The sequence below is a fragment of the Ambystoma mexicanum genome, chromosome 4q (genome assembly GCF_040938575.1).
Source record: "Ambystoma mexicanum isolate Mex_15411 chromosome 4q, UKY_AmexF1_1, whole genome shotgun sequence".
NCBI classification, from domain to species: Eukaryota; Metazoa; Chordata; class Amphibia; order Caudata; family Ambystomatidae; genus Ambystoma; species Ambystoma mexicanum.
Window position 1 is genome coordinate 36,748,855 of NC_090928.1, and position 19,912 is coordinate 36,768,766.

The 19,912-nt window shown below is 43.7% G+C and overlaps 1 protein-coding gene across 1 annotated transcript in view; it reads left to right on the top strand.

Annotated features, from left to right (window-relative positions):
- ARG1 (arginase 1) overlaps nucleotides 1-19,912 on the top strand; it is a 334,173-nt gene that overhangs the window by 198,249 nt on the left and 116,012 nt on the right. Inside the window, exon 3 of the mRNA XM_069607405.1 lies at nucleotides 4,599-4,773. Within this exon, the coding sequence (XP_069463506.1) occupies nucleotides 4,599-4,773 (175 nt within the window). The remainder of the gene's footprint in view (nucleotides 1-4,598; nucleotides 4,774-19,912) is intronic.

The window sequence follows — 19,912 nt, forward strand, 5'->3', positions numbered from 1 at the left end:
TAATTACCTAATTTTCTAATTTAAATTCCAGAATGACATGATCACTAACAATATTCTGTACTAATTTGAAGCTTCTTATTAAATCATAGCCACCTTCATCGGTAAGAAAGAAGTCTATCCAAGAGCATCTATAGCCGTTGGCCTAAGTGAAAAGTGGGCTATCTTTGCTCACATCTATCAGTTGAACCAATTGAGCAGTGCAAAAGAAACTTGACCAACTATTTGTGTGATTTTCTAGCTCTTCAGCTTCAAAGCTGATTGCTTGGGTGCCATACCTAATGCACCGATTAGGCCCCTCATATCTCCTCAGGCCTTTACATTTAGTGAAACATGGCAGTTGATGATCTAAGTCTCCTACAATGAAGAGTAATTCCCCAGGGTGTTCCTTATTCCATTTCATAATTAATAATTCAACATAAGAAATAATCAAGACAGTGGGCCTCATTACAGGTCGGGCGGTTCGGAAATAACAGTGGCGGTAAACCCGCCCGATCCCGAGTCCTGCAGGCGGGAGGTGGCGTTCCCGCCAGGTCTGACCTGGCGGGTTTACCACCGCCCGCCTGAAGGCGGACGAGGAAACACCGGCACCATCACGAGATGGTGCCGGTGGTTCCATGATCCCCATTCCCATTGAGTCCGATGGGAATGGGGATTTACACCATTCCGCCTCCGGAATTCCCGGGACACTGGGGTTGTAATGCCGCGGTAATTCTGGGAATCACGGAGGCGGAATGGTAATACAAGTCCGAGGGTAACTAGGTGGTTTAATGCCTGGTTACCGCCGGACTCGTAATGATGCCCAGTTTTTACATTTTACAGCGGATTGTAAATGTTGATCAAAAGCATTTTAATATACAGACACCCTCTCCCGCAGGTAGCTGGATCACTGTTGCTTGTACTTTATCATCTTTTTACCCAATGACAAATCCTGTGGCCACTAAAATAGAAGCAACCCCTGTGATTAAACCACCAAAAGGCCTACCTTTGGCATTTTGTTTAGCTAGAGTTTGTGCTATATAATAGCCGTCCAAATAGAACAGCTTCATGAGCCATGTCTCTTGTAGCAGAAACATCTGAGAGCCCAACAGATGTTTAAGTCCCTCCTGATTAAAAATAAACGAGCCAAAGTCTCTAGTGTACCATGAAATTAATTACAACAGCCTAAGATGTTGGTTATTAGGTCATGCAACATCTTCCTCACTCGAGATACATCGCTTGTTTGTTTTCTTAGTATTTACGTCATATAAAGGCTCACATATCTTGGCCACAATATCGTTTATCACCTCTTTAGATAAATTGTCCGTATTTAGTCCCTTCTTTTTTCAATGGACTATGTGTCTTTGTTGGTTCTATCAGCCTTTCGAAACTATGGCCCATGTTCACAAAAGTTAAGGCTTGGGACATGATAACCTCAGTGACTATTGGGGAGGCCGAATGAAGCACTGACCAATTTTCTTCCCACTCAACATGGGGAATTTCCACCAGGGTGAGATCTTGTGAAGATATAGCTTTTAACTTATGTACTTGGTGGATAAGTTCCAGTGCATTCGTTCTCTTTAGATAAGGGCTTTCTTTAGTGCCATATACATCATGGATCCTTATCTTTTTACAAGGAGGAGATTTTGGCATAATGAGAAAGTCATTCATGTTCAGTAATGCCTTTAAGGCACTAAGAAGCTGTGTATCATCATCATTCACATTCACTCTATGTTCGTTATTCTGCGCGAAAGCCACAGACATTGGCCCTCATTACGACCCTGGCGGAAAGGGGTTTACGCCGGCGTAAAGCATGGCGTACCTTTCCGCCTGACTACGAGTTCCCGTAGCGCCATGGTGCTTTTTTCGCCTGATTTTTCCAGGCGGAAAAATCCATGGCGCTACGGGACTTGTTGTTAATTACGCCACCGTAATTTACGGTGGCGTAATTAACGCCTTCCCCACTCCCATTATACCCTATGGGGCAAAAATGGGAATGGGGAAGGGTAAATGGGGATTGGGGACTTACCGCCCCGCCAAGGTCGGAATGGGGCGGTAAGTCCGCCAACCACCATGGCGGAGTTGGCAGCTTAGCGCCATGGACCATGGTGCAAATTGCACCATGGTTCTCCGCCAGGGTCGTAATAAGGGCCATAGCCTTTACATTTATCTCTTGCCAGGGGAGGCTATAACTTTCTGAAGTCATCTCCAACAGTGAATTCTTTGACCCCTGTGTTCTTTCCTTCCATATTTACCTTGCTTTTATTTTCCTGGATCTGGATTTCTGCCTTCTTATCTCTAGTCTTTTTAGGAACTAAATTTTTGTTATTAATGATTTCGAAACCCTTCTCATTCTCCACACATATCCTTTCTGTGACAAAGCAGTTTCGAGGGATTGAGGCTCCAATGTGGCCTTCCCCTTCAATTTCTTTAATAGCAACTTCTTTGTTCTTATTCACTATATGCTTTCTTTTCTCGGTTCTTTTATTATTTGGAGGAGTGAGTCTATAATTTATAACCAAGGTGCCTGCGTCCTGGCTGATGTTTATCATCACTTCTGCTTCGGGCACACTAGGGTTCATATTTGTACCTTTGCTTCCCTTACTTGGTGCGTCCATTGCCATTTGCTCTTGTGGATGCAGTTGGGCTATATACGCCCCCACATCGCTATTTGTAGGCCCTCTAACATCATTGAATTTATTCAGAGTTTCTTTATATTTCCCCTCGACCAGGGAGTCATGTGAGGATAGAACCACATCTACCAAACTCGCCAGGCCCTGTTTGATAATTTGTTGTTCAGTTTGTATATGACTACAGATCGTAAACAAGGCTTTCGGGATCATAAGTGACTCTGGCTCCCTACAGATTTCTAAGTCCAGATAATCTATATCAGTAAAGCTAGTATGGTGTGAGAGGGAAGATGAGTGAGCATTTTCTGCAATCTGCATTAAACATGCTGATTTGGAAAGGTTGTAGCTGAGATGAAAGTTCTATTTGCTTGTGAAACCGAGAATATTACTTGGGCATCCACCATAGCTGTCACCTTTCCACTAGAAGCTGCCTGTAAATTAAGCATTATATTTAATAGTGAGTTTTTATCAATGGGATTCGCCACCGATAGAGCAAGGGCTGTGGGATTTCCACTTTGGGCAGCACCTGCAGAGTTGTGACTGTGGCATTCTCGCAATTTTTTTACACTTGGTGGATTCATATCTTTAGGTTTTAGGAACGCCGTGATTTTGCCTCTGTCATCATTATTGATGTTTTCCTCCACAACAATGGCATCTATTATGACCACCCGCGTGGTACCTACAGAGTTGTTTCCTTTTCTTGTTTTATTTTTAGCAATCACTTTGGCTGCAGGAAGTGAACGATCACATATCAGCCTCTCTTTACTCTGCAGTTGGTAACAGCGGTTTATCGCTGGCATACTGACAGCACGGAAGTGCGTCAAATATGTGTATTAGCACCAAACCAGGAAATGCCATAAGTTCCTAGAGTATAAATTAGGTGCCTCGTTTATCTGGTGGCTACTGGAGACACAGCCCCCACCGCCAACAATTCTAACCAATGGTTACGACCTCATATCCACAGCCTTATGAAAACATTTTAGCCGCACAATCATATATACCTCGTATCATACAGCGGCTTATTTGCTTATGAGCACCACAAGCACTTATCAATTAATAAAATATCTCCAAGTTAAGCTTGTCACCTAGCAGAATCACCACGCACAAGAACCTTCTTTTTACCAATAAGGACGCTTTTACCCGAGAATTACTTTGTCTGCCCCACACCACCCCACAACCCAAACAGTACTTTTCTTGTACTCCACAGGTGCGCGCGCAGGGGCATGCAAGGTGCTATTTTATGGTATTGTGGGTGAAAAGGGGGTGTGGCCCAAGTCCGTATCAGTAAACTTGCTTTTATATGTCCCATTAATGTCCAGAAAACGTTTGTTCTTAGTCTGGAAGTAATAAGGAAGCAGTTATTTATCCAAAAGCCAACATAGCAGCCTCAGGTGCCAACGCTGCATTTGCAATCCATAAATACCTTGCTGCTTTTCACCAGTCTCTCCCAAGGACTCCACAGCCACACAGTACTCTCCAGGTACTCCACGTGTGTGTGCGCGCGCGCAAGTGCACGCAAGGCACTGTTTTATGGTGTTGCGGGTGAAAAGGGGGTGTGGCCAAAGTCTGTATCAGTAAACGTGCTTTTAAATGTCCCATTAATGTCCAGAAAACGTTTGTTCTTCATCTTGCTGCTTTTCACCAGTCTCTCCCACAGACACCACAGCCAAACAGTACTCTCCAGGTACTCCACAGGTGCGCAGACATTACTAACTCTCCGTATGGTGAAAAATCCCCTGTTGGGTGCTACAAAATGTGTGCCACATGTGTTAGGAATGGGGAGTTGAAGATGGTGCTTCATCCAACAAGTCCCCAACACAAATGAGTTCTTGCGAGAGACAAATCAAAATAATAGACAAATCCGAAGAACTGTAATCAATTGTGAGCTGTGCTAAAACTGTGCATGCATGGTCAAGAGTAGGGCCAGCGTGCATATTCTCTTTTATGTCGGGGTAACTCCTATAACATCTTTCCCTGTTTACATTTGCACAGCGTATGATGTGAAGGACTACGGAGACCTGCATTTTCCTGATGTTGCCAACGACGAGCCTTTCCTTAATGTTAAGAATCCCAGGACTGTAGGGCAAGCTAACGAAAAGCTGGCAAAAGCTGTGACTGAAGTCAAGAAGACTGGAAGGACCTGTTTAACACTTGGCGGGGATCACAGGTTAATCCAAATCCACCATTTAAGATTATAATATGAATATGCAGAAAACAAGGCAAGGCAAACTTTGGGTAATTGTATATGTAAATGCATGTTTTAATGACACATGTAGGTGAGATGCTATGATTCAGAGATAACGTGTGGGGAATTTGGAATATGAACGTGGATGAACATAAGATTGTTTTGATTATCATGTTAATTTAAGCAGGTCTAATTTCAAAGAAACCACTTATGGTGTTATAAGGAGTTAATAATCCAAGTAACATCCCACAGCACTTCTATACCTGAGCTCTTCTAATGGTGAATGGTAATAATACATAAACAAATAGTGCTCGCCACCGTCCTTTAGAAACCAGGCACTGCAAAGTGAGGTAGGTAGTGACTGACGAGCACCATATTCTGAGTTACATGGCTAATGGCCTCCGAACTATGACTAACATAGTTACCTATCACCAGACTATAGTAACTTGTCTAAGACTAACTGCAATCTATTATAGTGCTTCACTCTACTCAGTGATCAGAAGATGAACTCATTTCAAAGGCCTGCCATTTATGATCCATGGAACACTTAATATAATAATGCTCGTAAAACAAAGACTTGTCGATTAGCCTTTGCTTATCAAGGCCCACACAGAGAAGATCTGCATCAGAGAGAGAGACAGTTGCAACAAAGAGATGACAACGCCACTTGGTGTGACTTTTGCATAGGCATTGCATAGATGCTTCCCTAGCAATCTCCATCTGAAAGCCATTCCCATCCTGGGTTCTGGTATTTGTTCTGGTTCTAACATCATGTAACAGTTTTGATCATATGCCTGTTATTGGCATCAGAAGCTTAGTTACTTACAACATTGACATGCTTTGCCATTAAAGTCAAGATGTCCACAGCATCGGCCATGTATTTTGAATATCAGAATGCAAGAAAACGGCTTCATGATTGCACCCTTTATAGTGGAAAAGAACACCCAGCGTTTTATTTAAACTGCACTGTTGGTCGCCTAGAACGCTGTGATTTTTTAAATCGCACTCTTTGGTCACTTGTGACCCTGTGTTCTTTTAGTTTACACTGTTTGGTAACCTAAGACCCTGTGCTCTCGCCGCCTACACCTCCTCATCAATCCTTACCTACCATGATAAATCCAACCCTGTTCCTCCTCCTTATTGTTCTTCCGTCTCTTCATACCATGGCCCTCCACTCCCCCTGTCTCCTCATAGCCATTCTTTGCACTCCTTCCAAAAGCCGCTCAGGCAGATCCTCTCTTCCGACCCACCCACTCCAGCCTCATCTTCGCAACACCCTAAACTCTCAGTGATGGCTATAAATGAAACCTGGATTCCTTCCCGGGACACTGCCACCCTTCACACTAGCTTATCTTTCTTTCATTCACTCCCTTCATCTCTCCAAACAAGGTGGTGTTATTGGAATCATCATTAGCAAAGACACCTCATAACTACCCCTTCGCCTCTGTGATTTCACTCTCTCCTCCTTTGAGTATATCTCAGCCCAATTCCTGGCTCCCAGATCTCCTACTATCCTCTTCATCTATCATTCACTGGGCAACCTCAAGGCCTTCTAATCTAATCTTGACCTCTTATACGAAACTGCTCAACAACTTCAACATGAATCAGTTAATTGCCAACTATTTCAAGATACACTCACTTACTGACCTCTTTCCAATCTTGATTCTGGTCATACCACTTCACAGAGACTGATCTAATCCACATCACCAAGTCTCTTTCCACTGTGCACCCCTCTCACCTCTTCTCCATTCTCATCCTTCAAGGATCCTTCCACTGTCTGTGGCACTATGAATCATCCCACCCTTCTTCAAACTCTTCCCCTTCCTGGCGTCAGGGACAGTATGGGTGTATGCCAATCCCTCCCATTGCTCCTTCTACAACTCATTGGACTCCCACACTTCCTCCCTGATACCCCATCATACTTCTCAAGGATCAGTTTGAAGCTCATTCCTCTTGATCATATAACCTCTTTTGTCAGCAAATTAATTTCCTCCTTTGGTTTTAACTATCACCTCTTCACTGACGATAATCAGATACTCCCATGCTTTTTCCAAATGTGTAATCAACTGCTTAGCTGTCATCCACCACTCGGTGGCTCTATGCTGCCTCATTGCAAATTCTTTAAAGACAGAAGTCATCTTTCTTTCTGCCTCCAACAACAACCCTACCCTCCTATTTCCTATCTCTTTTCCCCCAACCTCTTTATCAATGGCTCACAATCTTGGGGTTCTTTTCGACAGCAACCTACAACTCCAGCCAGCCAGGAATAAGGAAACAGCTGTATAAAGGGTCCAACTTCTTTAACCTAGGTCCTGAGCCTAGGATCAGCAATTTGGTCTTGTCATTATTAAGGGCCAATAAGTTTGTTATCATCCAGAAATTGAATTGAGGCAAACATTCTATCCACCATCTGGGTATCCTTGGTGTAGTCACCCGAGAGTTTCATCAAGACCTGGGTGTCGTCCACGTAGTTCATATAGCAGACACCCATACTGTCCAATAGGGCCCACCACAGGTCTGATGGACAGAGGATGCTTGAAACTCTTCTACAGTCATTCTGGTCACATGGAGGACCAGGAAACACTCCATCTAGGAAACAACACTTTCTGGAAAGCGACCAAACTCAATCAGCTTTTTGATGAGCAGGGTGTGATCTATAAGATCAAACGCGGCGGCGGCAGACAGATCTGGGAGCATTAGAAGTGTGACTCACTTACCGTCAATTGTACTCAATATGTTGGACTGTAGGTCAAGGAGTGCCTGGGCTCGAAACCTGATAGGAGGGCACCTAGCAGATCATATGTTTCTGCACAGTGGCTATTTTGTCCAGGATCGTATGAAGGAAAGAGACATTAGTGATTGGTCTTTAATGAATAGCAGCTGCAGAGTCTAGCTCGTCCTCTTTAGAAGCGGGGAGATCCAGGCCTCCTTCAGTGTGGCTGGGACATGGGATTCCGCAAAGGAGGCATTATTTATCCTTGGAATAATGGAGACAGACTCCCGGATCACCAAGACTGGGCAGATGTCACCCAGACAAGAAGTTGGTTTCATGTCAGCTAGCATAGTCTGAACCTCCCTCACGTAGACCTGGGAAAATGTAAAAACAGTGGCTGGTCTTCTAGAGATTGAATAGATGGTTTAACTGGTGGTAAATCAGCATAAGGGCACTCCAGGTGCAATTGGCACGAATACAAAGTTTCGAAATACAATTATTTCGAATCAAAAGGACCAAAAAAAATTTGGAATGCACTTTTTTTTTTGGGGGGGTCCCCCCACAAACCCCTGTTTTTTGGGCAAAAAGCACAAATTTAACCTATACCACGGCCAAAAAAAAATACATTTAAAAAAAGGCATTCGATAATTTTTTTCCGGTCCTTTTACGTCGAATGTATTGTATTCGACCCTTTTGAATTCGACCCTTTGACTGGACACCGCTTGACACCATGGGCCTCATTACGACCCTGGCAGTAATGAAGCGTGCCGGTACGGGACCGGGAGCGCCTTTTATCAGGTTCGCTTTGCGGGACCTGGAACAGACATCTGGTAAAACCAGACGTCCTTTCCGGGTCCCGCGAGGGGAACAGGGAGCTAATAATGGGCCGTTATTAACATGCCCGTTATTAGCTCCCTCCCGATTCCCATTGAGCCCTATGGGGGCTCGAATGGGGAATGGTTCCTTCAAGGAGGAATTACCGGGTCCTCCTATGTTGGAATGACCCAGTTATTCCCCATTGAAGGAACCCGGTATTGGAGCCGGTAAAAAACCCGGTAAAAAATAAGAGACCTACAATTGCTAATAGCACCATGGCTGCCTCCATACTCGTAATGAGGCCCCATGAGTCACTTTTAGCAATTGTAGGTTTCTTATTTTTTGCTTCAAACTCGCATACACTAGTAAAGAGCTCCCTTGAGCTGGATTTGTCTTTGCAAATTCTGCCATTATTACTGGCTTGTTTAGCTGCTAGAATGAATCGCCTATATAGATCAACAGATCCCTTGTATATGAGTTCAGCATTGGGGCAAGGGTTTTTCCGCCATAGCCATTCTCTGGATTGTTTATATTTGTAGCTTCAATATTCGCTATATTAAACCAGATGATTTTCCTATTCTTATCTTTTATTAATTTTTTCTTGCAGAGGGGCAAGTGTGTCTACTGCCTTCCCAATTGCTTGTTGGAAGGTTGATACCAGATAGTCCACCTCCCCCAAAAGGTGAAACTTTAGCAAGGTGGGGAATGACAGTATCTGCCAGAGTCTCACGAGTAATCTTCCTGAAATTTCTAGCCAGTTTACTTCTTTTGGCCAGCTTAGACGAATATAGCAAACGTACATGTGGTAGTAAGTCAAAGGAAATGATATGATGATAGGACCAAGCAGGGGCGCCCCCAAGGGGTGGCCAAGGGGGGCCATGGCCACCCTTATAAAGATGCTGGCCCCCCCATTGGCCACCCTGCGAAATTTGAAGGGAAAAAAAGTTTTTTTTTCTTCGCTCTGAACTGTGCATGGAAAATAGCATTCCCAGTAGTTCATTGTGAACAAAAAAAATATATTTCTTTTTGCTTTTGCTTTTTTTTTTTAAATAAAATATTTTTTATTGTTTTATAGGTACAAGCAAAACACAACCAAGATACATAATTAACCCTTAGTCACTACATTTAAACACACAGGTATACACTTCTTCCCGGCATCTGGCTTATCTTTGCATGCATTATATAGTTCTTACATCTAATAGATCTTGAGTTCGTTTCGATCACTTATATCAGTTCATTGCTTAGCATTCAGTGTTTCTATGGCTCTTCTTTATTAGCCTTCAGTTGTCCTCCCATCTTTGCCATATTTTGGCCGCTTTCTCTGGGCACCCCCTTGTAGTATACACTCTCACTTCCATTTGCACACACACGTCTACATCCGTTACCCATTTGTCGTACCGCGGTGGTGTGTGTGAGCCCCACAATTGAGCAATATTTCTTTTTGCAAGACTTGTGGTTGTTGCGAACATGAGTTTTTCAAATCTTGATAGCTCTATATCCGCATCTATCCCCAGTATCAGGAGTTTGGGATCCATCGGAATTTCACGGCCAAGTACTGTTGATAGTCTATCGCAGCATTGTTGCCAAAAGTCTTGTATCTGCGGACATACCCATAAAGTGTGGAAGAAGGTTCCTCTCAGGTGGTGGCATCTTAGACAGTTGGGGTCCATCGCACTTCCCCATTGGTGCAGGGCCTCTCTGGGATAGTATATCCTATGTAGGATTTTTAGCTGGATCAGCCTAATTCTGGCTGAGATTGCTGATTCTCGGGGGTACATAAGAGCCACTGTCCAGTCCTCTGCTTGTATTTGACCTACATCTCTTTCCCATTTCTCTTTGAGCCCTATGAGCTCCTTCGTGGCAAACAAGTTGATGGCGTTGTACATTGTAGATGTTACTTTGTGTTCAATTCGATCCATCATGATGTTTCTCTCGATTGGGGTGCATTCTGGCACATTTGGGATGTCTATTTCGCTCGCCGTGAGTGCATGTCTTATCTGCAGGTAGTGAAGTGCTCTGTGATGGGGAGATTAAATTCATCTCTCAGGACTTGAAATGTCTTGATTTCTCGATCACGTACCATGTCTTCCAGTGTCTTTATCCCCGTCTCCTCCCAGGTTACCCACTTGGGAATATCTTTAAGTTCTGGGAGATGTTTGTTATACCACAGGGGTTGTTTCAATGTGACTTTCCCTTCCCATCCCAGGTATTTATGTGTATCTATCCATATCTGCGTTCTTTGAGCAATCATTGTAGGTGTGGCTTGTCGTGTTTTCTTTTGATAGAGGCTTTCTAGCGGGGTGATCCCATGGTCCGCCTGGGTATCTGCTCTATTATGCGGTAACATTGGATCGACATGCAGGATGTCATTCACCACTGACATTTTGGCTGTCCAGTAGTATGTCTGCAGGTGTGGGAGTCCGATTCCTCCTTCCCATATCGAGCACTGTAGGGTTTTTAGTGCAATTCGGGGGTGCCCTCCTCCCCATAGCAGTTTTCTAAGTGGTTCATCTATTTTGCGAAATTCTATTTTAGGTATATATAGTGGTGCGTTCTGCAAGACGTATAGGAACCGGGGGAGGGCCAACATCTTGAATAAGGCAGCTCTCCCTAGCAGGGTGAGCGGAAGGTTCATCCAGTGTCTTACGTCATTTACGAATCTATCCCTCACTGGATGCAGGTTTTTCTCTATATATTGTGTTAGGTCTGTCGTGATTTGTATCCCAAAGTATCGGAACTGCTCTTTCCCTGTCTTAAATAGGCAAGTATCTAGGGTTGCTGCATCAAGCCCCTTGATCGGAAACAGCAGGGATTTGTCATAGTTTACCCTTAACCCGCTAAAATTTCCATAAGTGTTTAGTATATTCATAACAATGGGACAGGAGACTGCTGGGTCACTTAGGTAGATTAGGAGGTCGTCTGCATATAAGGACACCTTGTCCTCCCAGTTCTGTGCCCAGTGGACCCCCTTCCAATTTAGGGAGTCTCTTAGCATTATTACTAGTGGTTCAATTGCGAGTGCAAATATCATCGCAGAGAGGGGACACCCCTGTCTAGTACCCTTCCCAAGTGCTATGGTGTGTGAGGACCAGCCATTAACTCTAATTTCTGCCATCGGTGCATTGTATAGGAGTTTAACCCAGTTTGTGAAGTGCTCTCCAAATCCCATTCTGCCCATAATGAGCCATAGGGCCTGCCAGTGAACCGAATCAAAGGCCTTCTCAAAATCGATAGTGAGCAATGCTAGTGGGTCCTGTAGGGTGGGTGATTTTTCAATGGCAGCGTGGAGTCTGTGGATGTTCATTCGTGTGGATCTTTGTGGCATAAAGCCGCATTGGTCCGGATGGACCAAGGAGGGTATCACTGTTTGCAATCTGTTGGCCAGTATTTTTGCCAGTATTTTGGCCTTGGTGTTAATGAGAGAGATTGGTCGGTACGAGCTGCATGCATCTGGAGGTTTGCCTTCCTTATGTATCACTACTATGTTAGGTTTCCTTAGGTCCGATGGTAGTATGCCTTTTTTCTTTGCCTGTAAGAACATTTTAAGCATGTGTGGCGCCACTTCTCCTGTGCCAATTTTTTTCCATATTTCCACTGGAAGGCCATTAGGCCCTGGGGTTTTCCCATTCTGTAGCTGGGAGATGGCAGTCGTCAATTCCTCCTCCGTTATTGCGGCCTCAAGATTCATCCTCTGGGTTTCGTTTAGTGCTGGGATGGTCATTGTGTCCAACATGCTGGGATCCAGTGGGATCGTCGGCGGGGCATATAGTCTTTCATACTAGGTTGCAAAGGCCTACGCGATGCCCGAGTCCGTTGAGGCCCATTCAGTGTTCGTGATGCTTATTCGACGTACCTGTGGGTAGCTCTCTTCTCTCTTTTCCAACCATGCCAGCATCTTGCTGGCTTTGTCTCCCGTTTCATATATTTTTGCACGCATAGTTCTGTGTGCTTGTTTTGCACATGTTATCGCAACGTTGTATAGCTTCTTTTGTGCCAATTGTAGGGATGTGTTGTCTTCCTCCGTACCGGAGCTTATGAAGTTCTCCTCAGCCCGCTTCACCCCCGCTTCTGCTTCTGCCACTTCTCACTGGTGTGCTTTTTTGTGTGCTGAAGTCCAGCTCAGAATTTCACCCCTTAAGGTCGCCTTGTATGCTTCCCATACTATTCCAGCATCATCCACGGAATCCTGATTTAAATCAAAGTACATTTTAGTTGCTTCTTGAATTTTCTCTGTAAGTTGCGGGAATCCTAGATAATATGCATTCAGTCGCCACTTCGGTGGAGGACGGGGTCTTTCTGTCTCGAGCAGCATCGTGAGTGGGGAGTGATCCGATATTCCTCGGGGCTGAAAAGTTGCCTCAATTACTTTATGCACTTTCTCGCCGGGGAGGAAAAAGTAGTCAATCCTGGACATCGATCCGTGTGCACCCGAGTGGAAAGAGAATTGTCTCTCCTCTGGATGAAGGTCCCTCCATGCGTCTTTCAGGCCCAGTGCAGATGCAAAGCTAGCCAGCTTGGTCGGCAGTGTCGGATTTCTTCCCCTTTGGTGTGTGCGGTCCTTAACAATGCTCATCACTTCATTTCCTCAATTAGAGGGGTCATTAGTGCTGGGGGTGAGTAGATCGCCATTGTAGCTATGGTTTGGTTCCATAGTGTGCCTTGCACAAACACAAATCTGCCCCCCGGATCTTGAATTACTTTTGTTATGTCTATGGGGGTTCGTTTATTTATCAGTATTAACACTCCCCTCGAACCCTTGGAGAAACCTGCGTGGACTGCTGTTTTATACTTTGTTCTCTTGAAGAATTGGCAGTTCGTGCCCGCCAGGTGTGTTTCGGTAAGCGTGAGTAACCACAAAGGGGAGTTTTAAAGGCAGTTCCCTCCTGCTTATGCCAAATTATTGTAACACTCAAACAACAGAAGGTAAAGTAATTATAGAGTTATTCCTATAGCTAAGTCCCTAGCCAAACATTTAAATGACCCTATCTGTGCATAATCTCGTACCAATTGAATAGGGGCCCTAGTTGGTGCTGCTGGGCCGGCTACAAGTGGTGTAGAGATCTTGTCCCTAAACTCTCTAAAACACTTTCCTGGTGTCTAGTACGTGCACACCGATTGCAGGTTGATTTTTTGTTTTTAATTTGTCGCCCCCAATGTGTGTGTCTTGACATAAAAACACAAAAATATACAACACCCAAAGCAACTGATTAGGAGAACAGTTGTCAGTGGGAAAGATTTTTGTAAAAACAAGGGGCAAATCGCATATTCCTTGCTAGCCCAAACTTTAGGTGAAAACACAATGTGTGTGGATAACTGGTTTAATTTCTTTAAACAAGCCCTTAGTTTTCTTTACAAGGGGATGAAGGTCTGGGTTATCCGCCAGGCCTATTGAATAGTCAACCGGTTTCGGCGGGATTCTCTTGTGGCCGCTTTCTTCAGGACGAATACTTTTTTCAATTCTTGTATTCTTTAACAATATCTTCAGCACTGTGAAGTATTAGAGGGTGTCTTCTAGGGTCCAAGAATGGATAGGGTAATCGATTCCTAGTCCTATATGGACAAAAGACAAGAAAGAAGGGGACTGGTATCAGTCTCAAGTACTAACTGGTCTATTTAAAAACGAAAAATTTCTGGGAATAACACCTGTGGGAGATAATGGTCATCATACCTCTGTGGTGGAGTCCCAGGCTTGGTAATGAAGTGTGTATCTTCAATGGTCTTCACTGTAGCGGAAATTCTTTTTTTCTTTTTTTCTCTTTTGATCCGGTCAGGGGATCTATTTGGTTATCTCTCCTTACTCCTATCCCTGTGGTCAAGCAATAGACATATGCAAATTTTTAATTGATTTTGTCTGTAAACCATTACACTATCATCTTCTGGAGTCTCGTTTCTTGTTTAGCAAAACAACTCAAGTTGTGCTATGTACTATGGAGATCTACCTCCTAGGTTTTCCTGTGAAAATGCTGTCCATAAGTTAATGGCTACATTCTTTCCCAAATGGCCTCTGCTGTTTATCCCCAGAGTCTATTCCACCCTCCAATGGCTTCTTTTCAGCATGCTGCGCGTAAATGTAGCTTACCTCTAAGTGCTGGTCTGTCCGTTTTCAAAGTGTCCGGTACTCCGCCATCTTGTTTTTGGCGTGTTTTTATATCCTGGCGCACAGGCACGTGATCAGCGCTGTTGTATCACGTGATCGCGTGATCGCGTCACGTGTATCTGGCCCAGCCGTAACGATTCGCTGCAGGGCTACATTTTTCTAAGTGGGCGGCTCCCCGTGTGTCGGCGGCTTGAGGCCGTCTGGGATATGTAGTGAACCACCATTCTTATTATCATATGTGCCGTGTATCCCTAATCCATTTCAGCCTGTCTATCAGCCGGGCTATGATTGCAGCCGGCCGCGTGACTCGATTGCATCATATCGTGAAGTCGCGTTATGAAAGGTGCTTTTTTTTGTCGTATGGTCGCATTTATGGTGTAATGAACTAACAGCCAACATGGTTCAATTTCATACCGTGTTGTTAGAAAGAGCAAGACAATCTGATTTTTCGAAGGGGGTGCGTCCATGGACACTGGAAAAGGGGTGCTTGGGAATTGTAGTGCATATGGGAGCTTGATGTTCCAAAGTATTTCAGCCAGACCGTTTGTTGTTGGGATTTTCCGACGCCCCCTGTATATTGTATAGGGAGCAGCCAGGGAATACTCAAGGGAGGAGATTTCAGTATTACGCTGGATCTCCTTTTTGTCATTTATACTAGGCAAGGTGAGTGGATAGGAAAAGCTGCAAACAAGAGTATGCTCGAAGGGAAGAGTGGATACTGAGCCAGGTGTTCGATTGCTGCAGTTTATTTTATTTTATGGTTGGCAACTCGATCAGTCCATCATTATAAAACTGCCAAGGTTTGCCAGCAGATCTCCTCATTCAGGCCAATTAGATGGCTGCGGGTTCTGTATATCCATTGTTGTTCTCTTTTTAATAAGAGGGCTGTGATATTACCACCTCTTTTGGGTACTTTTACCTTTTCTATTATGGTCCACATAAGATCATCTACAGTGTGGTGTTTTTCAATATAATGTTCCACCAAAGGGGCCGTTCTCTTTTGTGTCCTGATGTTGGAACAGTGCTCCCCTATCCGTATTTTTATGGGCCGTGTCGTCATCCCGATGTATTTCTTATTACAGGGGCATTGTATGAGGTACACTACATTGGTAGAATTACAATTGGTCAAGTTTCTCTGTTCCCAAGGATACTTCCACCCTATGTCTATGGCTGTGGTACGTTGTGTGTATTTACACACAGTGCAGGTTCCACATGGTGTGTGTCCCTGAGGTTTTGTTGTGTTCCAGAGAGTGTTTATACCAACAGTAGGTGGTGATTCTTGATAAGTGTGTACTAGTGAATCTCTTAGGTTTTTTCTCCTCCTTATCGCAAACTGTGGTTCTGGGAGTTGCTGTTCATCCACATTGAGTATGTGCCAGGCCTTCCGAATTTCTTTTTTTAGGCGATTAATTATTGGAGAATGACTGAATACTGCTGTGATGGTTTTATCGTCTCTTTGTCTCCTGCCATGTTGGTTGAGGGTTACTTCTCTTGGTATGTTTCTTGCTCGCTTTTTCGCTTGTTTAATGATTTTATAAGGATAGTTTCTCTCAAGTAAATTATTCGAGAGCAAGCAAATTATTGCTTGTGTGTCATATTCAACTCTTGAGGTGCAGTTCCTCCTGAATCGGAGGAACTGCCCGAAGGGCAAGTTCTCCTTCAGGGACCTTTGGTGAAAACTGTTGTAATCCAACAGAGAGTTTCTGTCAGTGGGCTTTTGAAAAACCGTTGTTTCAAATGTATTGCCTTTCCTGGTGATCTTTAGATCGAGAAATGTTACAGAGGACTTACTTGCCTCAGAGGTACATTTTAGGAAGGGGTTCAGGCCATTGATCCACTCAGTAAAATTGTTTAAAGTTGTTGCGTCTCCATTGAAAAGTAGGAAGACATCATCGTTATATCGACGCCAACTTATTATGTTGGTTATGAAAGGATTCGTTTATGAGTATATGTAGTTCTCTTCGAAATTGGCAACACATAGATTTGCTAACGTGGGTGCAAACGTAGCGCCCATGGCTGTTCCAGCTATCTGTTCGTAAAAGTTATCCCCATTCATGAAATAGTTTTTTGTTAGGGCTATTTCTGCCAATTGCATGATCAATGTCACAGGCATGTCCAATGTCTTGGCTCGTAAAATGCTTTCAATGACCCTTAGTGTTTCTCCTTGAGGGATCTTAGAATATAATGACTCTATATCCATAGTTACTAAGTAAATCTCTTCATTCTCCAGAGTAAGACTGTCTAGGTACAACAAAATGGCTGTGGTGTCTTTTATATACGAGCGCATTTTGCTGACTTCTTCTCTCAAAAAGAAGTCAGTAAACTGCGAGAGAGGTTCTAGGATAGAGCCAATCCCTGATACTATGGGGCGACCGGGAGTTGGAAGGACGCCCTTATGTATTTTTGGTAATGCATAAAAAGAGGGCATCTTGGGTATTTTGGCGTCAAGAAAGCTGATTCCTTGGTACTTATGTGTCCCTCTGCCTCCGCTTCTTCAATAATTGGATTAATCAGATTCCTGAGTCTATCTGTTGGATCACTTCCAAGTTTCCTGTATGTGGTCCGGTCATCTATTAATGCGTTCACCATTCTGTCATAGTCAATCTTGTCCATAATGACGATGGCTCCCCCCTTGTCAGCGGGTTTTATGATTATGTCTGGGTTTTTCTTCAGTTCTTTAAGGGCTAGGTCTTCCTGTTTGGTCATGTTGTGGTAGGTTCCCAAATTGTCTTCTGCCTCAATTTCGTCAAGTTTCTTGAGAATTAGTTTTTCAAAGGTCTGTGATTGTACACTTATACTGTGTGGTGGAGGATAATATGTAGATTTGTTGTGTAGTCCTGTCACATCTGTGGGTCCACTATGTATGTTCTCCATAAAGAACTGTTTAAGCCTGATCTTTCTCATCAATTGGGTGATTTCAATTCTTGTCTGAAAAGGGTCATGGAGAGATGTGGGAACAAAAGAAAGGCCCTTCTGTAACACATTCAATTGAGTGTGTGAGGGGGTAAAGGTGGATAGATTGACCACCAAAGATTTTCTCTCAGGTATTAGGGGTTGTACTGTGGGATGGTGTCCTGCTGGTACCACCCTTTCCCTCTGTTCCTGGTGACCCTGGGTGATTGGTTCGGCCACCATTCTCTGGCCCTGCCGCGTCCTCTTGGGGCCTGAAAACCCCGGGCGTTACCACCTCTATTTTGTTGGTTCCCAAATGTGACATTGCTGCCAATTCTTCCTGCATCCTCATCAGAACTCCCACTGGAAAAGTTCCAGTTTCCAGGTCTTGGTCTGTTTCTTTGTTGTCTACCTCTTGTGGACCCCATGTTCGGGGCATTGATATTCTTCTCTTGTTCTTCATAGTATGTATCAGTTGTATATGGGTATTTTTTCTCATGGGAGAAAGCTGCAATGTCTTTCTTAAGTTTGATTACCTTTTTGTTTAGGTTAAGGTCTTTGAACTCTTTAATCGTAGCATCTAGGGTTGCCATACTCTTCAGATAGTCACCTATGATCATTTTCGTTGTTATTGCATCTTGTTTTGCGAGGATTTCATTCATTAATCTTTCAGACACTGTCTTTGCTGTGTTGATGATTAATATAATCCAGTCTCTGGTACATTTATTTGAAATGAAACTCCAGTCTTTCCTGAATTTAAGTTCTTCAAGGAAGATTCTGGGTTCTATCCTAATGATGAGACCGTTAGGTAATATATGTGCTCGAAGGTATTCTGTCATTATGGCCCCATGTAGTTCTGTTCTAATCAGCTTTTTTCGCAGTGCTTCTAGTTCATTCCATTCATCTCCTTTGGTCGCTATTGCAGCCTGTTGTTCTGCGCCCAGTATTGAAGGGTTTGCAAGAATCCCTTCTACTAGTTCTTCAGCAAATGCCAGATATGTCGCTTCTGCCATCTTGTCAGTATTTTGTCGGTTAAAAATTAGTACTTGAGTCCATGTGCCGCATCTCTTCTTGTGAGTAATTCGTGTTTAAAGTGACCTACTGGTGCACTAACTCGCGGTTTGTGACGCCGCCAGAAGATTGAGTAACCACAAAGGGGAGTTTTAAAGGCAGTTCCCTCCTGCTTATGCCAAATTATTGTAACACTCAAACAACAGAAGGTAAAGTAATTATAGAGTTATTCCTATAGCTAAGTCCCTAGCCAAACATTTAAATGACCCTATCTGTGCATAATCTCGTACCAATTGAATAGGGGCCCTAGTTGGTGCTGCTGGGCCGGCTACAAGTGGTGTAGAGATCTTGTCCCTAAACTCTCTAAAACACTTTCCTGGTGTCTAGTACGTGCACACCGATTGGAGGTCGATTTTTTGTTTTTAATTTGTCACCCCCAGTGTGTGTGTCTTATCTTAAAAACACAAAAATATACAACACCCAAAGCAACTGATTAGGAGAACAGTTGTCAGTGGGAAAGATTTTTGTAAAAACAAGGGGCAAATCGCATATTCCTTGCTAGCCCAAACTTTAGGTGAAAACACAATGTGTGTGGATAACTGGTTTAATTTCTTTAAACAAGCCCTTAGTTTTCTTTATAAGGGGATGAAGGTCTGGGTTATCCACCAGGCCTATTGAATAGTCAACCAGTTTCAGCGGGATTCTCTAGTGGCCGCTTTCTTCAGGACGAATACTTTTTTCAATTCTTGTATTCTTTAACATTATCTTCAGCACTGTGAAGTATTAGAGGGTGTCTTCTAGGGTCCAAGACTGGATAGGGTAATCGATTCCTAGTCCTATATGGACAAAAGACAAGAAAGAAGGGGACTGGTATCAGTCTCAAGTACTAACTGGTCTATTTAAAAACGAAACATTTCTGGGAATACCACCTGTGGGAGATAATGGTCATCATACCTCTGTGGTGGAGTCCCAGGCTTGGTAATGAAGTGTGTATCTTCAATGGTCTCCACTGTAGCGGAAATTCTTTTTTTCTTTTTTTCTTTTTTTCTCTTTTGATCCGGTCAGGGGATCTATTTGGTTATCTCTCCTTACTCCTATCCCTGTGGTCAAGCAATAGACATATGCAAATTTTTAATTGATTTTGTCTGGAACACCATTACACTATCATCTTCTGGAGTCTCGTTTCTTGTTTAGGAAAACAACTCAAGTTGTGCTATGTACTATGGAGATCTACCTCCTAGGTTTTCCTGTGAAAATGCTGTCCATAAGTTAATGGCTACATTCTTTCCCAAATGGCCTCTGCTGTTTATCCCCAGAGTCTATTCCACCCTCCAATGGCTTCTTTTCAGCATGCTGCGCGTAAATGTAGCTTACCTCTAAGTGCTGGTCTGTCCTCTCATCTTTTGCACTTTCCTAGTGAAATCTGGAAAGAAGCCAATCCTGGAGCCATTGTATGTTATCTCTCCCTTTGTCCTGGCCATCTGCAGCACCGCGTCCCGATCTCTGTAGTTAAGGATCTTCGCTACAACAGTTCTCGGTTGTTTTCCAGGGATCGGGACGGCTGTTGGGGCTCGATGTGCTCTTTCTATTGA